Here is a 22289-nt window from a genome sequence, read left to right as displayed (position 1 = left end):
ACCGCGCCGACTACCTGACGCTGTAGCGGGCAATGGCTGCCTCCCGCCTGCGGCCGTACCCGACCTGGCAGCCTCCGGAGCAGACCCTGAGCTTCTCCGACGGGCGCCTCTAGCGTCAGTGCGCCCGCTGCGTGACGCGGTCGCACCGCGACTTCCACCCAGGCCTCTCGCGGCGGAGGAAGCAGCCGCAGCCCCTCTCCGGGTACCGTCAGCCGCTGCCCGCCTACCGCGCGAGCCTGAGGCGGCCACAGGGTGCACCGCCTCCAGCACAGATGCCTCACCCCCGGCAGGGCCTACCTCGTCGTCAGCCGCGAAGCGCGCCGGCCGCCTGGCAGCACGCCTGGGACGCTGAGGAGCGGACCTGGGCATGATGTGGGTAATTCTTGTCACAAATTTACCTCAAACTAAGAAAAAGGGGTAATCAGCGCAACGATGCACGTCCACTCACCTCAATTTTTTCAGGAAGAGAGGGAGACTCCTCCCCCTCGCACCAGTAAACTCACAGCTAACTGGCCCATAACCTATGCCCCCTATTGGGTCTCTCCGAGTCACATGGTCTCCTTGAGTCTACACCCAGCTTGGAATGTTTAACTCACTGCATGTCTATGCAGGCATTCCGTTGTTCTTTTTGAAACTTTACAATTTATGCAAATTGAGTTTAGCTTTTTGGATTGATATGTTTTTGTGTTGCTATAATGTATTTTTGTTTGAATAATGATAACAATTCACAAAAAGAGCAAATATTGCATAATATATTCAAGCGCTTAAACCGATGGTTATTGCAGGTTGTAATGTCATAATATATATTTATATAAATGATGGCCATAATTGCGCATTTATTTATTTTATGTCAACTTTTATTATTACATATAGTATTATAGTTTTTAAAGATAACATTAGTTGTATTAGTTTTATTTAAATTAGTATTATTTTATTGAATGTAAATATGGCAAAAAAAATTATCCTCATCACCTGGCTGTTGCTTTTGCGAATGAAGAGACCAAACAAAATCTTAATCTCTTGCCCAATGTGTCACTTGGTTTTTACATTTATGACTCATGCTCCTGTGAGCGAAGGTTAATGGCTAATACAATGAGCATAATGACTGGAACAAGATCATTTATCCCCAATTATTCTTGTTCTCAAAAAGAGAGACCTGTTGGATTTATTGGTCATTTATTATCATCATCAAGTTATGTCATGTCAGAGATCACCGTGGTGTACAAGTTCCCCCAGGTAATTGTATAATAGTGAAAACTTAACTAAAATACTAATTTAAAAAAATGGATATATTTTTCAATGTCAAAGAAATTTATAAAAAAAAATGTAAAACACTCGTGATATTGGGATGAGCCTTTGTAATGAGATAATCAATGTTATTTATTTAATCTGTTAGTGGTTTAAGGGGGGTATTCAATCTGGGATTACAACTGTTGGAACGTCCCAACAGTCGGAATCCCGGGCCATTTTTGTTTCACCCGACTAACTCGGAATTCAATGTTCCAGCTGTCGAGTGTCGGAAAGTCCATGGATCAGTGAAAACAGATGCAGGTTGTCGAAAAATGTCCTTGAATTCGACAATCTGCAGCCTTTTCCGACAAAACAGATCTGACTTTTTAAAAAGTCAGATCTGACATCTTTCAATGGTGGCGCTAACGGCAGCATTGCATAGGTGAGTGTTGACATTGCCCCTGTCTGGAATTTGCTTTATCGGTTGTTGTTTTTTTTAACCAATGTCAGTTAGTTCTTTTACTACCATCTTTTGAATATTTTTCTTGTTTGCTCCAGAAAGGTTGACACCTACTTACATCTAATGAAATTCAAAATATTACCTCTAGAAATTTGCAGGTGAATGGAACATGTTTTTTATTACTTCAAACAGTTACATGCATCAATGGTGACTGTGATAATGATCTTTCTCATGATTCATGATGGTTATGGTAACATCTTACCATCTGGCTGTACCCTGAGCGAGCAAAGTGCTGGGGGCTTTCTACGAGAAGGAGATTATATCTTTGGAATAGTTTTACAAATATTTCAGCAAAGAACTAAAAAGATTGTCAATTTTAAACAGGAACCTTCCGCAGTCATGTGTTATGGGTGAGTAATGTAGCAGTGAGCGATACCTCTTTTTAATGAACTCATTTGGGGCGAGGTGCATCTTGGATATTTGACAACTCTACCAGTCTGATAATTCATGCTTCATTTATAATTTTCCTTATAGTTTTAGTAATAATGTAATACTTTACTTTCAACTTAAGACTAGTACTCCAACTCCAATCACATGTACTGGCCTCAGGCCTGTGATTTGCTGGTTGGAAATGTTTGTTATTAACTTATGAATTAATTATCTTTTATACTGTGCAATTACTTTGGCTTGAATCAGCTGTATTGACCTGATGACTGTGATTTGCTTCTTCATGAAGTTTGATGCTAATACTGTATATTATATTTTCTGTGTGGCTTCTGCTTGTAGTCTTCCATTCATTAACAAACATTTTTTAGGGACATATAGTTTAATAAACTGATATAATATGTGCCAGTTCTGTGCTACTATTTTCATAGATTTGCTATATAATTTTAAACAGAAGAGAAGAAAAATATTAGAATATTCTAGTGTTTTGATATATTTTGTTACTGCATAGTTATACTTTATTCTGAGTACAAGAAAATTGTTCAAAAATAAATATTTAAATGAAAAGTCCATTTGACTTTTCAGTTTTATATTAACATGTTGTATTTGCATCACAACACTGATTAAATAATATACATTGATTGCATTGTTGTCTTCTATCATTATAATAGCCCATCTCTTAGACATTATCGTCATCACCTGGGGGTTGTTTTTGCCATTGAAGAGATCAACCAAAATCGGAATCTCTTGCCCAATGTGTCGCTTGGATTTCACATTTATGATTCATGCTCCTGTGAGCGAAGGTTAATGGCTAATACAATGAGCATAATGACTGGAAGGCCATCATTTATACCCAACTATTCCTGTTCTCAAAAAGAGAGACCTGTTGGATTTATTGGTCATTTATAATCAACATCAAGTTATGTCATGTCTGAGATCACCGGGGTGTACAGGTTCCCCCAGGTACTTGTATAGAAGTGAAAACTTAAACCTAAATTAAAAAAATAGTAATTGAAAAAAATTGATTTATTTTTCAGTGTCAAAGAAACTTATTAAAAAAATTGAACACACGTGATATTGGGATGAGCCTTTTTAATGAGATAATATTATTTATTTAATCTGTTAGTGATTTAAGGGGGCATTCAATTCAGGATTACAACTGTCGGTACGTCCCAACAGTCGGAATCCCGGGCCATTTTAGTTTCTTCCGACTCCAACTCAGAATTCAATGTTCCAGCTGTTGAATGTCAGAAAGTCCGTGGATCGTTGAAAATAGACATAGATTGTTGAAAATGTCCTTGAATTCGACAATCTGCGGCCTTTCCAACAAATCAGATCCGACTTTTTAAAAGGTCGGATCTGACACCTTTCAATGGTGTCATTAACAGATTGAATACCCCCCCCCCCCCCTAAGTCAGTTATAGACAAATAAGATAGCAGCAAGATATGTTTTATGTAACTGTTTTTGATATACCCCTGATGAATTGTTATGAACAAAACCCATAGGATGAAGGTGTATATATTGGCCATCAATGAAGGTGGCCATCATGAGCTCACATCCCAGTTGTGTGGTGAGGAAGAAGGCTGATGACCTTTACCATAGAAGTCCGGTCAGAATAATCTAGAGTGTTATATAAGTTATTTTATGAATTATTGTGCAGAACAATAAAAAAGTATTGTTCTGCACAAGTCAGATCTGTTTGAGTGTCCATTGGCTCTTGTGTGCTATATCGGTGTGAGGGTTAAATTCAGGAGCTACAAGGGATGGTTCTTCATTATATGGTGACTACCTGGGAACTCTAAGGAGAATATGTAATTTAATAGAAGACCTGTGAGCCTGTGTCCTGTGTAACAGTGGTGGCTGCTGATTCCAGGTAAGGCAGCCAGCACATATCTTACATACTGCTTTACATGTATGTTGATATGTGCTGCAATTTGTGCATGCACAGTGTGCATATTAATTTGCAAGGCGGGATTTCACTCTAACGGGGGAATGTCTTAACTGGTCTGGGTTGGGTGTCCAGGAACAATTTATATAATTTATAGTACATGTAATAGGCAAAATCAGTGCGCGTGCTTCCAATACTAGAATATGTGGACAAACAGAAGCAAACCATGTCCCTCACCACATAATTGACCCTAAGGATGACATATAAACCCAATTTATTTAATTTGGTAAGTTTTCAGCATTTCAAAAAAATTTATTTTTGACCTATGGGTGTCAATATAGATTGATTAATATTATGAGGCCCTAGTTTAAACTTTTAATCATTCAAATGATTTAACCCTTTGAGTGCCAACATCTCTGGGAGAGATGCTCAAAAAATCCACTAAAACTACAGATGTCGCTCACATTTGTTATATAATTTCAAATAAAAAAAATGTTGTGTAAAAAAGATTATATTTCCTACATTATGTAATCATTACAGGTCATTATGATGACTAGAAATGTTTGCTTGACAATTTTCCTATTTTGACAAATTCACTTCGCACTGAAAGGTTTAAGAAAATTATGAGTAGTCTTTGTTTTTATATTTAGCATTAATATTTATTATTTAACATAATTATTTATATTTTTTAAATTGCATTAATATAATGAATTAAATAAAGTATTTACACTGCACAGAAACAAAATAACTTACACAAATCTAACTCTCTCTGCACATGTTACATCTGCCCCACCTGCAGATGTAACATGTGCAGAGAGAGTTAGATTTGTGTAAGTTATTTTGTTTCTGTGCAGTGTAAATACTGGCTGCATTATTTTTACACTGCCATTTAGATTTCAGTTTCAACACACCCCACCCAAACTTAACTATCTCTGCACATGTTACATCTGCCCCACCTAGAGTGTACATGGTTTTTGCCAATTTTGAGAACAAATTTGTACTGCGATCAGATCTGAATAAGGGCCTATGTTTTGACAAAACGATTCATACAGTTCTCCCAGAGTGCTTTCATTTTATAGTAACTTTAATAAAAGCCCCAAAACCTTATTATGCCAGAAATTACAGATCAAATGCATATTTTATGCCAGGATACAGCACACAGGACGATGAAACTGATTTTTTTTAAATGATAAATCTACTAAAGGAATACAACATTTTTTTTAATTCATGTAAGTATATTAAAGATTCAGTTATCTCAGTTAGACATGAAACATACAAAAGATACAACTGATATTTAGAGCCAGGTCCAAATGTTCAGTTCAGTTACTTTTTCATTAATGTAATACCCTCTTTATATGATTTAAAAAAAAAATTGTAATGCTTTTATTTATTAAATCTCTATAATTATTTGTAATTGCTATTGTTGCTTTATTAAATTACTTAAAATATAGTCATTATATTATGCAGAATGTTTTGGGAGTGTTTGTTTAAGTGCTACTAATAAAGATTATTATCAACTTGCCAAGATCATTTTTGGAAGGCGTCGTCCACATTTCAGCTGTATTGTGAAATACCGGGCAAACATTAGAGACTTTACTGATGGCACAATCATTGCAAATGTTGTACAGTCATGCAAAGAAAATTTCACTTAAAACCCGCTACCTCCAATCCTAAATAAATCACACCATGCACGTTAAGATGTAATACAATACATAACTTGTGAAACAAGTGTCAGCTGTTCCATGTATCCCAATCGGGAATCACTTTCACAAATCTGTAAAATAATCCCCAAAAACTCCACAATTGTAGTGTGTAACGATCAGATCAGGTGATCAATCAAATTAACGTATGCCTCCTGTTATGATTATCTGTCCGGTCAATGTATGTCTGATATTGGTGTAATAGTTATGTCTCCTGTGAGTATTGGAATCAGGACATGTCTTGTATGTAAACTGTAGGTGACCCTGGTTTGAGTTTGAGGCCTGTATTCCCTCAGTGTGACATCTGTGGACTCCTCCGGAGTTAGGATGTAAGATAAGATCTGAGCCCCTCATAAACCATGGTCCAGAAGAAGAGGTTAGAGTTTGTCCCCTTCCTTCACATCTCTTATCAGTGGGTCTGCTAGGCAAGGAAGGAGGATCAATCACTTTGAAAACAGCAGACTGTAGATTGCCAGGGACCTTCCACACTCCTTCAGCATGGAAAGAGTGGAATCCCAAGGGTGGGAGGAAGGAGGGAGTCTGCAAGGTATAACTAAGACCTTTCTCCCTATAGTCAGTGTCACTACCTGGGGGTCTAGCAAACAGGCTGTAGGCGACGAGAGATTTCTTGTGGAGAACCCCCCCACTTCAGGATTGTAAGATACGGTTCTGTCTTTTTTCCCTTTTTATTTTATTTCTGAAATTTGCATTTAATCGTTGTGTGTACTTTTAAAATCATTGTAAAATCTTGTAACTATTTTCTAAAGCTCTGTAGTATTTCTAGGAATAAATAATACATATTCTCAGTCCTGGTTCTGTGTTCTTAAGACTCATTAGCCTCAGAAGAGAAAGGCTGGAAAGCGTTACCATTGTTATCTTGTATTGTGTGGTCAGGGGCGAGCCAAGCCGCCCCTTGCGCAGTTTCAGGTGCTAAAATCAGGTTTTGGCTGGTGGCAGTGTACCTCAAGGAAAGGACCCGAGTGTCCTGAGTGAACCCCAGTCACGGCCGGCGCTGCTCAGATTGACGTATCGGAGCAGGCGACCGGTGGGTCCGTGACATTTGGCGGCAAGCGGTGGGGTGGAGAATTAATTTTTCTCTTTAAGAACTTAAGTGAGTGTGGGTAGAATTTTGTGAGAAATACCCACATCACCAGAATCAGAACTCAGAGCTTTACTATAGTTTTAAAAGTCACACAGTGGATGCAATTTCTGTTCCCTCCCTTCTCTTGGTTTTCTTTCCTATCATTTTATTTGACAAGTGTGAGACTCCGGATGGCTGATTACCAGCAGATGAGGAGAGATGACCTGGCGGTCGTGTGTGTGCAGAGGAATATCCCTTGGTCTGGCCAGAGTAGAAAACGTATGATTCAGGCACTAGTGGATGCCGATCGGACTCTAGCTGCTGGAGGAAACCAGTCCATGGACAATCCTACCCCAGGGGCTCAGTCAGCACTGGACAGTACAAACGATTCCGCGCCAGGGTCAAACACTTCTGCTGGACCCAGCAAGTCTACACTGCAGAGCGACCTTCTAGCTGCTAGCAGGCAATTGAAGAATGTGAACCCCGTATTCGCTTTGCAGCTGGTGCAGTTCTGCCAAGGCATTGTCGACAGAGAGGCTGCGGAGCGCAAAGCCGTACTAGAGGCTGAGGCTGCAGAGCGTCAGGCTGAGCGTGAGCACCAGTTGGTGCTGGGGAGGCTCAGAGGCCTGATAGCTGTTGGTGAACCAGTGGAGAATGATACAGGGCATCATGATGGCGAACCTTTACGTGAGACTTTATCTGCCGTGGCTACTGAGTTAGCAGGAGATGGGCTTCGTACTGAACTTTTACTGTCTGCGGAAGTAAATAATGTGTTGGATCATGGTGTGGACTCTGTTATCAATCATGGGGAGCCTAACAAGGGACAGAGGTCCCAAATGACCGCTGACGCGAATTTCACCGGACCGCGTCATGCACAGTTCCCTGTCTTGGAAGCAGACAGAGGAAGCCAAGTGAGTGTCAGCTTGGTTGTGAGTAATGAGCTGGCCCTGGACACTACAACCGATGCTCAGAGAGGTGACATCTCTGCTAGCACCAGGGAGACTGTAGGATGTATGGCAGTCAGGGAGACTGCAGAGTACCAATCCCCTACAGCACCAGAAGAGCCCAGTGGGTATATTGACCCAGTGGAGGATGATGATATGTTTACCCTACTGAGCACAGAGGAACTAACGGAAGAATGCCAGCTGCAAGGTATCTCCTGCCACAACCATACTCGTGGGGAGATGATCATGCAGCTCACCCAGGCCAGGGACGATGAGTGCAATGCCTTCAGCCAGTATCGTGCAGCATTTCGTTTCTGGGGTCCATCCGCGTCTCCTTGGGTGCTGCTGAGAGAACTGGGACAATGTTACAAATTTGCGCAGCAGGAGGTCGATGCTTGGAGAAAGCTGGATACCCCATTTTGGGGAGATCAGTGCCGCCGGATAGGTGTGGAGTGGCGTCGCCTAGAACAGCTGCTGTTACCAGCTCTGAAAGCAAAGTTCCAGTTTAAACGGTTGAGAGAAGCAGAAGCTGAGGATGTCAGCAGCTTGCTCTCACCAGGGGTGCCCCACCAGGGCAAGGTGCCTCTGCCTACTACAGCAGTCATGGAACCTGCTCAGGAGACCTCACATCACAAGGCCCAGTTTAAACTGCTGGAAGATGTGAGCAGCATGTTCCCACCCGTTGCTCCAGATTTGTTGCCGGAAGAGGCTGGCTGCATAGTGAAAGTATGCAGGGGAGAGATTATGTCGGAAATAGGAATGGGACTTTCTGACTGTATGCACACAAGTATGTGTGGGACTACTGATGTGGGACTTTTATTAACTCCACACATATCTGTCGCTAACCCTTCTGAACCATATGATGCATCTCAGGTAGTATGTAACCATGCTGAACATTGCAATGTTGTTATTTTGTGTGAAGCCCCTGGGATGATCTGTGATAGTGCCGTACCTTCGGTAGAGGTGGAGGGTGAGTTAGAGACAGGTATAGTGGGTAATCCTTGCCAGTTTGTGGGGTTAAATGAATGCCCTAATCTAGTTGGGAATGAGACACCCTCACTCACCAGTGGTAGGAGTGCTGCTGGTGATGTCATTAAGGTTGCTGTGCTAGAAGTTAACCATGTTCCTCCAGTGATGTCTGGTTGTGACATCGGGCCAGGGGATGCTAACTGCAGAAATGGGACAGATCTGAGTTGGTTGCAGGCAGAGCATGTACCTGCCAATAAGTTACTGGTGACAACATGCTCAGATAACCCCATCCCTGCTCAGACACAATGGGATCCAGATATAGCCGGTTTGCCATGGTGCAATTGTAAGCCAGCAGGATGGGCCCCATGTGTTGTGGAAGATGCACAGGCTAATTTGCAGGTATTGCAGGATGTCTCCCCAGGTTATGATAGTGATGTTGCTGTTGATAATGTGATGTCTTGCGCTACTGTGGGAAATGTGGTACCAGGTATAATAAGTGACCCGGTGGGTCCTGTGTGCACTGTAGACCTGTCAGATAGGGAGAGAGTGTCCCTTACTGCAGCTTTCCCCCCAAAACCCCCTCCTTACTGTAGCCACACAAGAACAGATACAGGAACACAGCAGGGGTTCCCTCCAGACACTGAGAATCCTCCAGAGAGTGCATTTTTCCAGCATCACTGGATAATGGATGCCTCTCCTGAGAACCTCAGTGGCACCACCCCAGCCACAGAACCTGCGGGTCTGGGAGGGAACGTCAGGCTCAGGAAGGTGTCCAGGACTGCCATGGAAAGCTTAGCTTTCCACAAAGAACTGAGACCCAACGCTGCACAGGCTGCCCCATACCTGGGAAGTGGGAAAGATACCCCTGGGTACAGTGAGAGGGTGGTTTCAGGAATAGAGCCAGTGGCTAGTAGGGAAGCTGCTGTGTGTAACCAGAAGGGTGGGAGGTAAAACTCAGCACAGGTAAACTCAGCTTCATTAACCTCGGAAAGGCTGAGCTGGGATGTTCCCAGGACAGGGGACAATGACCTGCTGGTATTCCCCCTTGCAGAAACATGCCCCCCCTCACAATTCACACACACAGACACAGAGAGCGAATCTCCTCACAAAAGGATGAGGTGTGAGGTGTTGAGTGAGTGGACCTTCCCCCCAGTGAAGGGGAGGGGGGGTCCGTCAGCTCAGGAGAGGTGCTGGGAAGACATTTTTAAGTCTGTATATAGTGCTGGGAGAATGCCCCACACCTGTGGTATAGTTAAACGTGCTGAGTTACGAGTCCCATGGGGATGGCCGTTTGGGGTGTGGCGGAATGGTCTGGTACTGATCTCAGTGAGGCCAAACTGCCAGCTGCAGGGGAGAATCCGTGTCCAGGAGTCCGACGCACAGCTGTGGTGGGCTGTGTCAATACCAGCCGGGAAGGGCACAGCTCCCACTATATCAGTGTGCTCACAGACTATGGGTTCGAGGACACCTGTGTGCTTTTAGTTTGCAATCTCCTGCGAGAGGGACAGGGACTATGCCCATTGCCCACCCTAGCCACGGCTATGGCGTCAGGTGGTGCCATGACAGACGTCAAGTATAGGGAAGTGTTAGTACAGATCCCGCAGAATCAGTGGCAGTCTGTCTCAGCACAGAAACCACTGCTACCTGTCCAGGTGATGTAGTTAATAGCGCACTGATGAGACGGTGACGTGGGTCACCGCCTCTGTGCGCCATTTTAAAAGGGGGAGGTGTAACGATCAGATCAGGTGATCAATCAAATTAACGTATGCCTCCTGTTATGATTATCTGTCCGGTCAATGTATGTCTGATATTGGTGTAATAGTTATGTCTCCTGTGAGTATTGGAATCAGGACATGTCTTGTATGTAAACTGTAGGTGACCCTGGTTTGAGTTTGAGGCCTGTATTCCCTCAGTGTGACATCTGTGGACTCCTCCGGAGTTAGGATGTAAGATAAGATCTGAGCCCCTCATAAACCATGGTCCAGAAGAAGAGGTTAGAGTTTGTCCCCTTCCTTCACATCTCTTATCAGTGGGTCTGCTAGGCAAGGAAGGAGGATCAATCACTTTGAAAACAGCAGACTGTAGATTGCCAGGGACCTTCCACACTCCTTCAGCATGGAAAGAGTGGAATCCCAAGGGTGGGAGGAAGGAGGGAGTCTGCAAGGTATAACTAAGACCTTTCTCCCTATAGTCAGTGTCACTACCTGGGGGTCTAGCAAACAGGCTGTAGGCGACGAGAGATTTCTTGTGGAGAACCCCCCCACTTCAGGATTGTAAGATACGGTTCTGTCTTTTTTCCCTTTTTATTTTATTTCTGAAATTTGCATTTAATCGTTGTGTGTACTTTTAAAATCATTGTAAAATCTTGTAACTATTTTCTAAAGCTCTGTAGTATTTCTAGGAATAAATAATACATATTCTCAGTCCTGGTTCTGTGTTCTTAAGACTCATTAGCCTCAGAAGAGAAAGGCTGGAAAGCGTTACCATTGTTATCTTGTATTGTGTGGTAAGGGGCGAGCCAAGCCGCCCCTTGCGCAGTTTCAGGCGCTAAAATCAGGTTTTGGCTGGTGGCAGTGTACCTCAAGGAAAGGACCCGAGTGTCCTGAGTGAACCCCAGTCACGGCCGGCGCTGCTCAGATTGACGTATCGGAGCAGGCGACCGGTGGGTCCGTGACATAGTGCTTTGGAGATATAAAGAAATAAAAATTGATGCACTCACATACATACGATGTATATAAAGCACATTATTATTCAATAGGCAATCACAGCTGGGCTTTCCCTCCATTTCAGATGTGGCAATTCTGAAATCAAATAGATCTCCAAGGCACCCAAACATCAATTTTTAATGGGATGGATTGGAGACCAAAAAATAGAAAAACAATTGGTGCAATATCTCAAGATAAACAGTAAAGGTTTATTAAAAAAAAATGCAGTCACAAACTTGGAAGAAATATAAAAGCACAATACATGTCCAAATGGCAAATACTGCTGGGCCACTCTTACACTAGACTTCTCAGCCACGATGGAACCAAGGGAGATCACTGGAATCCAAGTGCCGGCTCAAGAATCCGTACGTCCAGGGGAAGGAGATCACCAGGCAGCAAAACCACAATGAACCTTCACACACTTAACGCGTTTCGGACATTAATGTCCTTCATCAGAAGTGTGTGTAATGCCTTCTCTGGCATATATTTATGCCCCTCATCATACATAAAACACCTAGAAATATCCGGTACAGATAATTAGCCGGGTTTCCCACGGCAAAAGATTAGTCCATACGTCTCTAGGAATGCCGTGTACCGGAAGCGCATCATCCACTACATCCGGAAATAGCATCTGCGGTTCACTTGCGTTCCACCGTCAGAGCTGGATGTGACCGCTTCCTGTATCATACAGGAAGTTCTTCTTAGGAATCAACTTTACGTTCCACTATTCATGAATATAGTTAAATGTACATCGCAGCACATAAATATAGGAGGGGATGTCGCTAAGAGAATGTGTAACCAGAGGGCATAAACATATAAGAAAAAATTAATGTTCACATAAATACATAATTAAAAAGCAATAAACGGTGAAGAGCTCTAAAAAAACAATAAATAATTTAGGTTAAAAAACACTTCAGTTCAAAATCATTATTCAGGCCATTAGGAATAAGAGATTTGAGTTCATAAATCATTTAATTTCTGCTTGGGATAGACGTTTCTCCGGATCTCGACTTCTAGTTTTTGGAAATAATTGTTGAATTCCAGCAAAATTAATTATGGAACATTCCTTTTTATTGTGAATGGCCTTAAAATGTGCAGACACAGAATGTGTATCGACACCTTGCCTAATATTGTAGATATGCTCGGCCCATCTAGTTTTCGCATTTCTAGTAGTGTTTCCTACATAAAACAAGTGGCATGAGCACTTGATAAAATAAACAATATTCCTAGAACTGCAAGTAATAAAATCTTTTATGGAATAAGTCTGTACATTTACCGTAAAATTATTCATTTTAGACACAGAGCTCTTTACCGTTTTACACATACCACACCGGTGGAAACCCTTGGTTTGAATACTTTGTTGGATTTCTGGTTCCACACTGCTATGAACAAGTTTATCCATAAGGGAAGGTGCTTTTTTATAAATAAATGAAGGGTGAGATGGTATAACGGTTGCTAAAACAGGGTCTTGTAATAAAATATTCCAATTAGATTTAAAAACCTTCTCACCATCTTTAAAATTTGAACTAAAACTAGATATAAAAGTCCATTGGGCTTAATCAGTTGATGTTTTTTTATCCCTTGGTACAAGGGACAAAAGCCTTTATTAAAGATACAGGGGATGTCCTGCGGAAAACAAAAAAACAAAAATTGGAAACAGGAATGTTTATTGTAGTGCTGATGTGAGCACCCTATATACTATTATACTATTAAATCATTCCTCCTACGGACCTTTCTAGACCTGCATAAACTGCCATCATTGACCGCTCCTGCCAGAGGTCCACAGCTCAATTAGCCGCCACACTCTCATTGCTAATAGTTACGGACACCATGGTGATTTCTAACAACCACAGAGAGGTAAAAAAGCAACAGACTGGGCTGGTTAACTGTCTTCTCACTGGTCTTTCTAGTATAAGTAAACTGACCGCATCCCTATAGAACTTAGCTACTGTACTATACTATAATAAATAATATGGGTTCAACATATATGACTACTTCATACACAAGTTATTTTGCATTCAGCTTGCATTAATAATGTGGCTCCTAAAATAGTCAACCAGTTCTTATTCAAAGTTTTTTTCAAGAATAGAATAGATAACAAAAATATGGGGTACAGAAATAAAAAAATGGGAGGGGAACAGGGGAAGGGGAAGCACACAATTGGAAATCATTGCACACAAATATATTCATATTTGATGTAAACTTCAACTAAAACATGATAGGACATTTAAGTGATTTCAGTTTCATTGGGCCTTATTCTGATGGGTGCGGCCGGATCCGAATATGCGGCCAGGACCGTGCGTCCGAAACCCCGCCTTCCATACGGATCGCCAACTCCGTCCGTACTCGGTAAGAAGCTGGCCGAACGGACCGCACGTGTATTTTTCATGGAATACGCCTCCTCCATCTCAGGGAACCTCCCCCATCATTCGATGGTCGCAGGACCGAGTGATCCACCAGCTCCCGCAACCTCAGACCACACGGACACTTTTCCGTGCAAAAGCAGGGATCTGGGCGGGCAGCTGACATCCGGCGATGTCATATGTCCGCCCCCTACACGTGTGTCACGACTGCATTACTATACGTACGCCCAGCGTTTGCATGGGAACGCCCATGAAACGCGGGGCGTATGCATATGGTAATGAGCCCAAATAGCCCTTCACGCCCCTCTCCACCCCCTGTTCGGAGTGTTCACATTTCATGCGGAATTTGCCCGTATGCCCCGCTCGCACATGCGCAGAGACGCCTCTGCACATGCGCAGACACAAAACATCGGCGGCACGAACGCACACGGATATTACCGCACCAACCAGAATAAGGGCCATTGTTTGGATAGTTGTAATCTTTAACCTAAATAAATGGTTAAACTTTATTGTTGCACGTGATGTTTGTTTTCCTGAAAGCTGAACTGATCATTCCAGTAAATCTGTTGCAACACTAAATCCTTATTTGGCAGGGCCGACATTTAGTCTACACAGTATATAAACAAAACAATTGTGTTGTCTCCATACAGAACTGATAAGAGCCTGGGAATAGTTGAATTTCAACCACCACCAAAACAGGTAACAACTGACAAAACAAAATCAATAAGTTTGCTTTCTTATGTTTGTAATCAGGCACTAAGCAAAAATGTAGCTGAGACAAAAGTTGTAGATATTGCATTTATGCAAACTATCATACAATGTATGGAGATACAGAGGCAAATGCAAGGGGGGGGGGGGGGGTGGTCTGGTGCCCAGAAACCCCCTCCTCTTGGCAAGTGCCTTTAATTTTGTATTTATTTATTGTATGTTTAACCTTTTCCTGACCACTTACAACATCTTATTTAAATGTTTAAACAGAATATTCCATAGGTACTGTTAAATGTTAAAACTGTATTCCATAAAGTATCCAGTGTATAAAAAGATACATTTTCAGGGCTGTTACCGCTCCCCCAGACTCCCGTACTATGGGAGATTTTGGATTACATTTGGAAACCCCCCTCTAAAAATCCTGCGTTTGCCACTGGGTTATAAGAATTAGACACTTTAGTAAAGTGAGTTCTGGAAAATTAATTTTTAAATTTGTTTTTTTGTTATGTTTTATTTATTTATATAATTTCATGACTTTGTTCCCTCTTAGATATATTGGTCTTCATCAGCAAATGAATGCATAAAATATACAAAATACAGTTTTTCGCCTGCACAATATATTTCAGGCTAGCTGGTTCCCCCACTAGGTGTGTTTAGACAGAGTTGTGCTTATATACTGTACATCAGGCAGAATAAACCTTTTCTATTTCAATGGTAGATTGTGTACTCCCTAAAATGAGTCAATTTTATTACAAATAAACTATGACATATGTATAGATGTTTTCACACAAAACAATATACTGTAAGTAACTGGCTGAACACTCAAAAAATAATTCCAACATGTATCCCAACTAGTAGTCTATATATGTAAAAGTTCTCAAAGTCTGTGAACCACACTGTGGTTTCCTCAAGGCAGTGTCTTCGTCTGTCCATAGTATCTCCATATGCACAATGTATTGACCCCATGTCCGAGTGGTCAGAACTCTTTAGAGTACCAGGGTCTAAATATTGTCCTGACATTCTTGATAACCTGGAGATGCAACACTGTTTTGTTAGCCAAATAAAATTATTTAATACTTTTTGGGCTTTTTTTTAAGTATCCAACTCAATTGTAAAAGTGATGGAACAATCGGAGATACATGTGAAGGACAATTGTATAACATAGACCTGTAGATTAAGTGATTCTATAGTAAAAGCATTGTAGTTGTGATGACAAACTAAATATACTTACGTCTGTGTTTTATACAGGAGCATGGCACTATATGTTACACTGTTGCTGCTTATCACCGGATCCGCTGCACAGCAAGGTATGACTCTGAAATTGGTGCAGAGCTGATTACAGTAGTCTACAAGTCCACTTTATGGTTGGATATCGATATTTATCAAGTGTGCACGTCTTGTATCCTACATACACAACTGTGGCATCTGCGGACAAATTAGAGTCCTCCACAACTTCCTTTGTGGCTGCATAGGCATAACCGCAGTATTTGGCAGAGGTGTGGTATAGGGGCCCAACAGTAGGGATTCCGATGGTCAGTATACCGTCATCGGAATCCCAACTGCTCGTACTCCCAAAGTAGGGTGAGTGCAAAGAAGCCCCTCGAGGGGTCCCTGCGAGTGTCACAATGTGGGCTTGATGGCTCACTCAGGGCCCGCAACAGAAATCTTGGGGCCCTGTACAATGATATTTCTGGGGCCCTCCCACCGAATCCTAAATCCATCAGCTGTGGACTTCTCTCTTTCTCAGTCCAGCTGGTCTGGTTCCTAACTGCTACTTCCTGCTGGCTCCCTCCTGCTGCTGGCCTGTCACTTTCACAAAAGAGAGCCGAGAACTACAAGCAGGCAGGGCATGTCGTTTGCAGAGTTCAGAACAGATGACCCGCGTATGTGCAGTAAAAGTACAAGATACAGAGACTGCAGCCCCAGGCCGTGCGCACAAACAGAGTAGACGGCTCTGAGCGCTGCGTAGATGGCAGTAGCACACAGCGAGTCAGTCAGACTCAGCCACACAAGTAGACGGCAGGGCCACGAGGGCCAAAGCATGGAAGCCCTGGGGCCCTTCAGATCGCCGGGGCCCATCACATTTGTCCCCCTTGACCCCCCCCCATTCGCCTGCCCTGGGCTCACTGGACCCCAAAGATGGAGAATAGCCTTTGCAAATTGGGATCCCAAATGTCTGGCTGTCATCTGGCACCCGGCACCCATTTGGCAGTATGCAGTACAGTAGGCAGGGCCAGTGCAAGGTACGGCAGCTCCCCAGGTGCGGGGGGGGCACCCTGACGACCACACGCCTACCCACCACTCACCTGCTTACCCGGGGGGGGGGATGATGCGCCCACTCAGTCACTCCACGACAGGGGGGGGGGAGAGAGAGGAGGAGAGTTGCGGTGGGTCGCTCCACCTCTCACTCTCACACACTCTCCATGAGGGGGAGAGTTTGCAGCCTCGGCGGAGGAAGAAAAAGGGGGGGATGCGGCCACCGCGGCCGAGTCGCTCCTCAAGGGGCAGAGGTGGGGATGGTACGGGCACCGCTGTGCTCACCTGGCTCCACGGGGTGGGTATGGTGTGGGCGCCACTGCGCTCACCTGGCTCCATGGCGGGTGGGGATGGTGCGGGCACCGCTCACCGAGGGGGGCTCCCAAGTGCCGCCCTCCAGTGGCCGGTGCCCCAGGCAAATGCCGAATGCTGCCTAGTGGTGGCAACGGCCCTGACAGTAGGTGTGCCATGGGCTAGTCGTGGATTTGTTGGATGGATTGTGGTCCATTCACACTTGCTTAACTCTGTTGACTGCATTTCCATATGTACTAAGCTGGCAACTCTGGTTGGATAATGCCCAGGCCTTAAAGTGTGTGTGTGTGTGTGTGTGTGTGTGGGGGGGGGGGACTGAGTTCCACCACCTGTAATGGAAAGGGAAACTAGTTGCACCTGCACCACACAGTAATTCCAACTGAAATCTGGTCCCAGCAGCTTTCTTTTCTGGCACGGCATGTGTGATGTCATTCCGTCACCGCCGCTGAAGTGAAGAAGAGCCACCAATAGGAGCAGGTTCTGTGCATGCTTAAGACAAGGTGAGAGGGGGCGGGCAAAGGACAGTTGCGCTTGTGTTATTAATCGCATATGTTAGTACATATGGCTATGTATACATGAAAACACTGATGTAAAAATAAAAATCTTATTTTTTCTTTATAATTAATTTTGCTTTAGATTTGACCAACAAAGTTTTCCTCTTCCCGAAACAAACAGCAACAGCACATGTGGTCTTGAAGCCTGACATAGAGAAACCATTGCAGAAGGTCACCGTTTGCCTGCAATCATACACTGAACTTACAAGTGATCATAGTCTTTTTTCCTTAGCTATGTCTGGTCCAGGACAGGACAACACTTTTCTTATCTTTCCGAAATCACCGCCCTACACTGCTGTGTATATAAACCAGGAGGAAATCAACATTAAGACAGACCCTGAGGTTTTAGACTGGAAACTCACCTGTGTAATGTGGGACTCTGATTCCGGAGTAGTCCAGCTTTGGGTAAATGGAAAACTCTACCCAAGAAAATTTTCAAACAAAGGGTTTACTATTAATCCTAAAACATCGATTATTCTGGGGCAAGAGCAAGATTCATTTGCTGGTGGGTTTGATGTTAATCAGTCCTTTTTTGGTGAAATAAGCGACGTGAACATGTGGGATTATGTTTTGTCACCAGGAGACATGCAAAAAGTCATGTCTGGTGATCACAATGGAAATCTGATTAACTGGAGATCTCTACATTATGAGATTAAAGGGAATGTATTAGTCCAGCCGAAGCTTCAGTGTAAGAATTGGTGGTACACACAAAGTTTATATTCACAATGCAATGAAGATAAGGCATTCAACTGATAATTGGGATCAGTATGAAATCCCGGTGGTCAGAATCCCGACGGTCGAAATACTGATGCGGGAATCCCGATGGCCGAAATGCTGACATCGGCCATCGGGACATCCATAGAGGGACAAAGTGCCGGCATTACAGCATTGCGGCGGTCGGGATTATGGTGTCAGTATTTCAAACGTCGGGATTTCGACCGCCAGGATTTTGACCGCATCCCTGATCTTATATTGCTCACTGTTTATCTTTCCATTTCTTTCTCCTCGCAGTCATCTGCTACTTTGCAGATTAATGAACCAGGCATGATGTCATAAGTTACTAGCAAATATATCCCTCCTCCTCCTAACTTCTTTTGCTCCTCCTATCCTACCCATCCATCCGTTCCCATCCGTTCCTACGTTTTTCATTTGTCCACCCACCTCCTTTTAGTCTGTTTACTCTTATGAGTAGGGCCCTCCTTCCTCATACCTCTTTACCTCACCAGTGCTCCTGCCCTGTTCTTCCCTTCCTCTACTTCATCTTCAGTCTCCTCAACAATTTCGACACCTACTTAGGAACTGATGCTGATTTTAGTTCTAGCAGCTATACCCCTATTTATGCTGTATTTTATCAACACACCCTGTACGTTACCTTGTAATTTGTTTTTTGTTTGCTATGTACGGTGCTGCGGACACTTTGTGGCGCCTTATAAATAAACGTACTACTACTACTAAATATAGAACCAGATGTGATTATTATTACCCATGCATCACAAAAGGTATATATACAGATGGAGCCATCCTCATGTAGCCCTTTAATAGAATTAAGTGAGTAATAGGATTACTCTGTTTATCCCCTACTGAGTTGTTCTATGTATTGTATTGCAGCTGAGAACAATAGGCCTTGAATAACCATGGCTATCCAGAGATGGCTACATGAGGATGGCTCCATCTGTAGGTAAAGTAAGTATAGACAGTTCTTGCGTTTGTGTAACTATGTTTGTTGGGGGCAAGTAGTGTGTTAACTAACACAATAAACAAGAGCAATAAACTCTGATGGAGAGGTCTTTCTAAATCTTGTCTATCTCGAGTTTGATTGGACACTATCATTTTCCCAATAACATAGTAATGTTTGACTACAAGTATTATTTGTAAATACAGGGCCGGCCTTAGGCATAGGCAAACTAGGCAATTGCCTAGGGCATTTGGAATGCCTAGGGGCATCAGCAGCTTCTGCTGATTAAAATGATATGCAGCATTCCTATATTCTGTGTGTGAGTGAGGCTGTATCTGCATATGAAATAGTGTATTCATGGAAATCACTGTAACATACCATTCCGTATGCAGGTACAGCCACAGTCGCACACAGAATATAGGCATGCTGCATATCATTTTAATCATCGGAAGCTCCTTGTGTGTGCTGGTCATAACAATGCAAATAAGATGAATTTCAGCAAAAAAGGCACCCAACGTTAGCAGAACTGGCCAGGAGCTGCATGGCCAATTGAGGCAAGATGTACGTATGAGGAAACATCTGTATCCAAGCAGAGGCAGAGGTCACAGTGTTAGCAGCTGTGCGAGTGCTGTCTGTGTGTGGGTTGGTTGTGCAATAGTGTTCGGCATATGTGTAAGGGGCATTATGTGTGTCATGTATAAATGCATTAATAATTAGCGACATTTGTGTAACAGGCATTATGTGTGTCATGTGTATAAGGGCATTAATAATGTGCAACATATGTTTAATGGGCATTATGTGTGTCGTGTATAAGGGCATTAATAATGTGCAACATATGTGTAAGGGGCATTATGTGTGTCATTATGTGTATGAAGGGTATTAATAAAGGTTGGCATAATGTGTAAGGGGCATTATGGTTATAAGGACATTAATAATGTGTGTCATGTGTAAGGGGCATTACTGTGTGGTATTATTAGGGGTGCCGAGAGAAAGGGGTAGGGGGTACAAATTACCCAGGACAAAGTCTGATGGGATGGCCTAGGTGGGAGCCCCGGGCCCCCTCCCCTTAAGTGACAGCAGCAGCTGCAGCTCTTCTCCCCTCCTCTGCCCAGCACACACTGCTTTGTGCTGGGTTGCAGTGTGGCCATGGAGATGGTTAAAATACAATATTTTCTCAGGATTTTTTTCTAAGGGTATAATGTGAATAATGTGAGGAGTAATGTATATAAGGTAAAGTGGTACTACTGTGTGATGTAACGTGAATAAGGGACACCTTTGCATGATACTGTATAATGTGAATAAAGTTGCACTACTGTGTGGCATAATTTGAATTGGGGGTAAAATTGTGTGGCCATGCCCCTTCCCAGCAAGAACACACCCCTGTTTGGGCTGCGCACCAAATGTGTGCACTGTTTCTATTTAAAATATTGCGGGTAGGAGCACCAAAATGATGACTGCTATGATGAGGGTTGATAGTGCTAGGAAAGGGGAGCAAGGTCAGAGGCGGAACTAGTGGCGGTGCTAGGGGGCACCAGCCAAAATCTTGCCTAGGGCGTCATTTAGGCTAGGGCCGGCTCTGTGTAAATATAAACTCTGCGCTTATATTAATAGAGTAAGACTGGTATGTATTAAAGGGCAACAACTTATATACAGAGAGCAATTATTTAATAAACTGATTAAAAAATATAATTACAGTATAAACATATATTAAAATATGTATGTGGTATAAAAATTCTACGAATATTCTATAAAAGAGGTGGATCATAAAAAATCTTCGTGTGATGAAGAAAGAGTAAATCGGAAGGTCCCCCTTAATTTAATCCTCCTACAGACCTTTCTAAACCTGCATAAACCGCCATCATTGCCCGCTCCTGCCAGAGATCTACAGCTCAATTAGACGCCACACTCTCATTGCCGAGGACAGTTCCGGACACCACAGCGCTTACGGTTCCCCTCTCTTCATTGCTGACAACCACTGAGAGGTAAAAAAGCAACAGACTGAGCTAGTTAACTGGTCTTCTCATTGGTCTTCTCATTTGTCTTCAAAGTATAAGTATACTGACTGCATCCCTACAGAACTTAGCAACTGTACTATACTAAATAATATGGGTTCAACATGTATGACTACTTCATACACAAGTTATTTCGCATTCAACTTGCATTAATAATGTGTCTCTTAAAATAGTCAACCAGTTCTTATTCAAAGTTTTTTCAAGAATAGATTTTTATTAGAGCTATACAACAAATTATGGGGTACAGAAATAAAAAGGGGAACAGGGGAAGGGAAAGCACACAATTGGAAATCATTGCACACAAATATATAAGACACACACAATACTGCCACAAACAATATAGAATACACAGAATCAAAGGAAAAAAAAATAACCTTAAAAAGAAAATGGGAACATTAAAATCAAGGTAAAATCAGATTTTTCAAAGTGTTTAATGTATCAACTTATGCCCCTTTCAGACCGCACTAAAAAACCGGTATCTTGCCGATTTTTAACCGTTTTGAAACGCTATTCTGTGCAGTCTGAAAGGTTCTAAGTGGTTTTTGGAAACGGTAAAAAAGCAGGGTCCTACCCGTTTCAGACCCGTTTTTTTTTGGTGTCACAACGGATCTGAAACGGGATTCCTACCCCCCCTCCCCCCTGGGCAGCGCAGGGAGGGTAATAATCGCGCTGGGGGCAGGGGGTCCCTACAGTGTATGTTATATCAGTGGCGGGGTCCCTGCAGCTACTAGTTCCCATACGCTGCAGGGATCCCGCCACTGATATAACATACACTGTAGGGACCCCCTGCCCCCAGCTTGATTATTCCCTTCCCTGCGCTGCAGCTGCCCACGTAGGATCCCTGCTGTTGGGTTGTGGGGCTGGCTGCTGCTCTTCCACCCCCCCCCCCTGTCCATACCTCCGGAGTCTGTATCGCCGGAGACGGAGTGCTGCAGTGTGCAGATAGCCGACTCCTGTCCTGCACCCAGCAGCAGTGAGCGTTACGGG

General features: G+C 43.1%; 1 protein-coding gene across 1 annotated transcript; it reads left to right on the top strand.

Annotated features, from left to right (window-relative positions):
- Positions 1-14388: 14388 nt before the first annotated feature.
- LOC146050041 (C-reactive protein-like) lies at positions 14389-19193 on the top strand. Its single transcript, XM_083166819.1, has 3 exons — positions 14389-14484; positions 15742-15800; positions 17698-19193. The coding sequence occupies exons 2-3, from the start codon at positions 15746-15748 to the stop codon at positions 18366-18368; spliced, it is 726 nt and encodes a 241-aa protein (XP_083022945.1). The 5' UTR covers positions 14389-14484; positions 15742-15745; the 3' UTR covers positions 18369-19193.
- Positions 19194-22289: the final 3096 nt, after the last annotated feature.

Source organism: Crinia signifera, chromosome 12 (genome assembly GCF_055691185.1).
Source record: "Crinia signifera chromosome 12, ASM5569118v1, whole genome shotgun sequence".
Classification (NCBI taxonomy): domain Eukaryota; kingdom Metazoa; phylum Chordata; class Amphibia; order Anura; family Myobatrachidae; genus Crinia; species Crinia signifera.
The sequence above is the reverse complement of the archived record's forward strand: the minus strand, read 5'-3'. Positions and strand labels throughout refer to the sequence as shown.

Excerpts from the sequence above, each read along its gene's own strand:
- LOC146050041 (XM_083166819.1), top strand. The coding sequence starts at position 15,746 with ATGGCACTATATGTTACACTGTTGCTGCTTATCACCGGATCCGCTGCA. Across the intron at positions 15,801-17,697 it reads CGGATCCGCTGCACAGCAAG|ATTTGACCAACAAAGTTTTC; the intron begins GTATGACTCTGA and ends ATTTTGCTTTAG.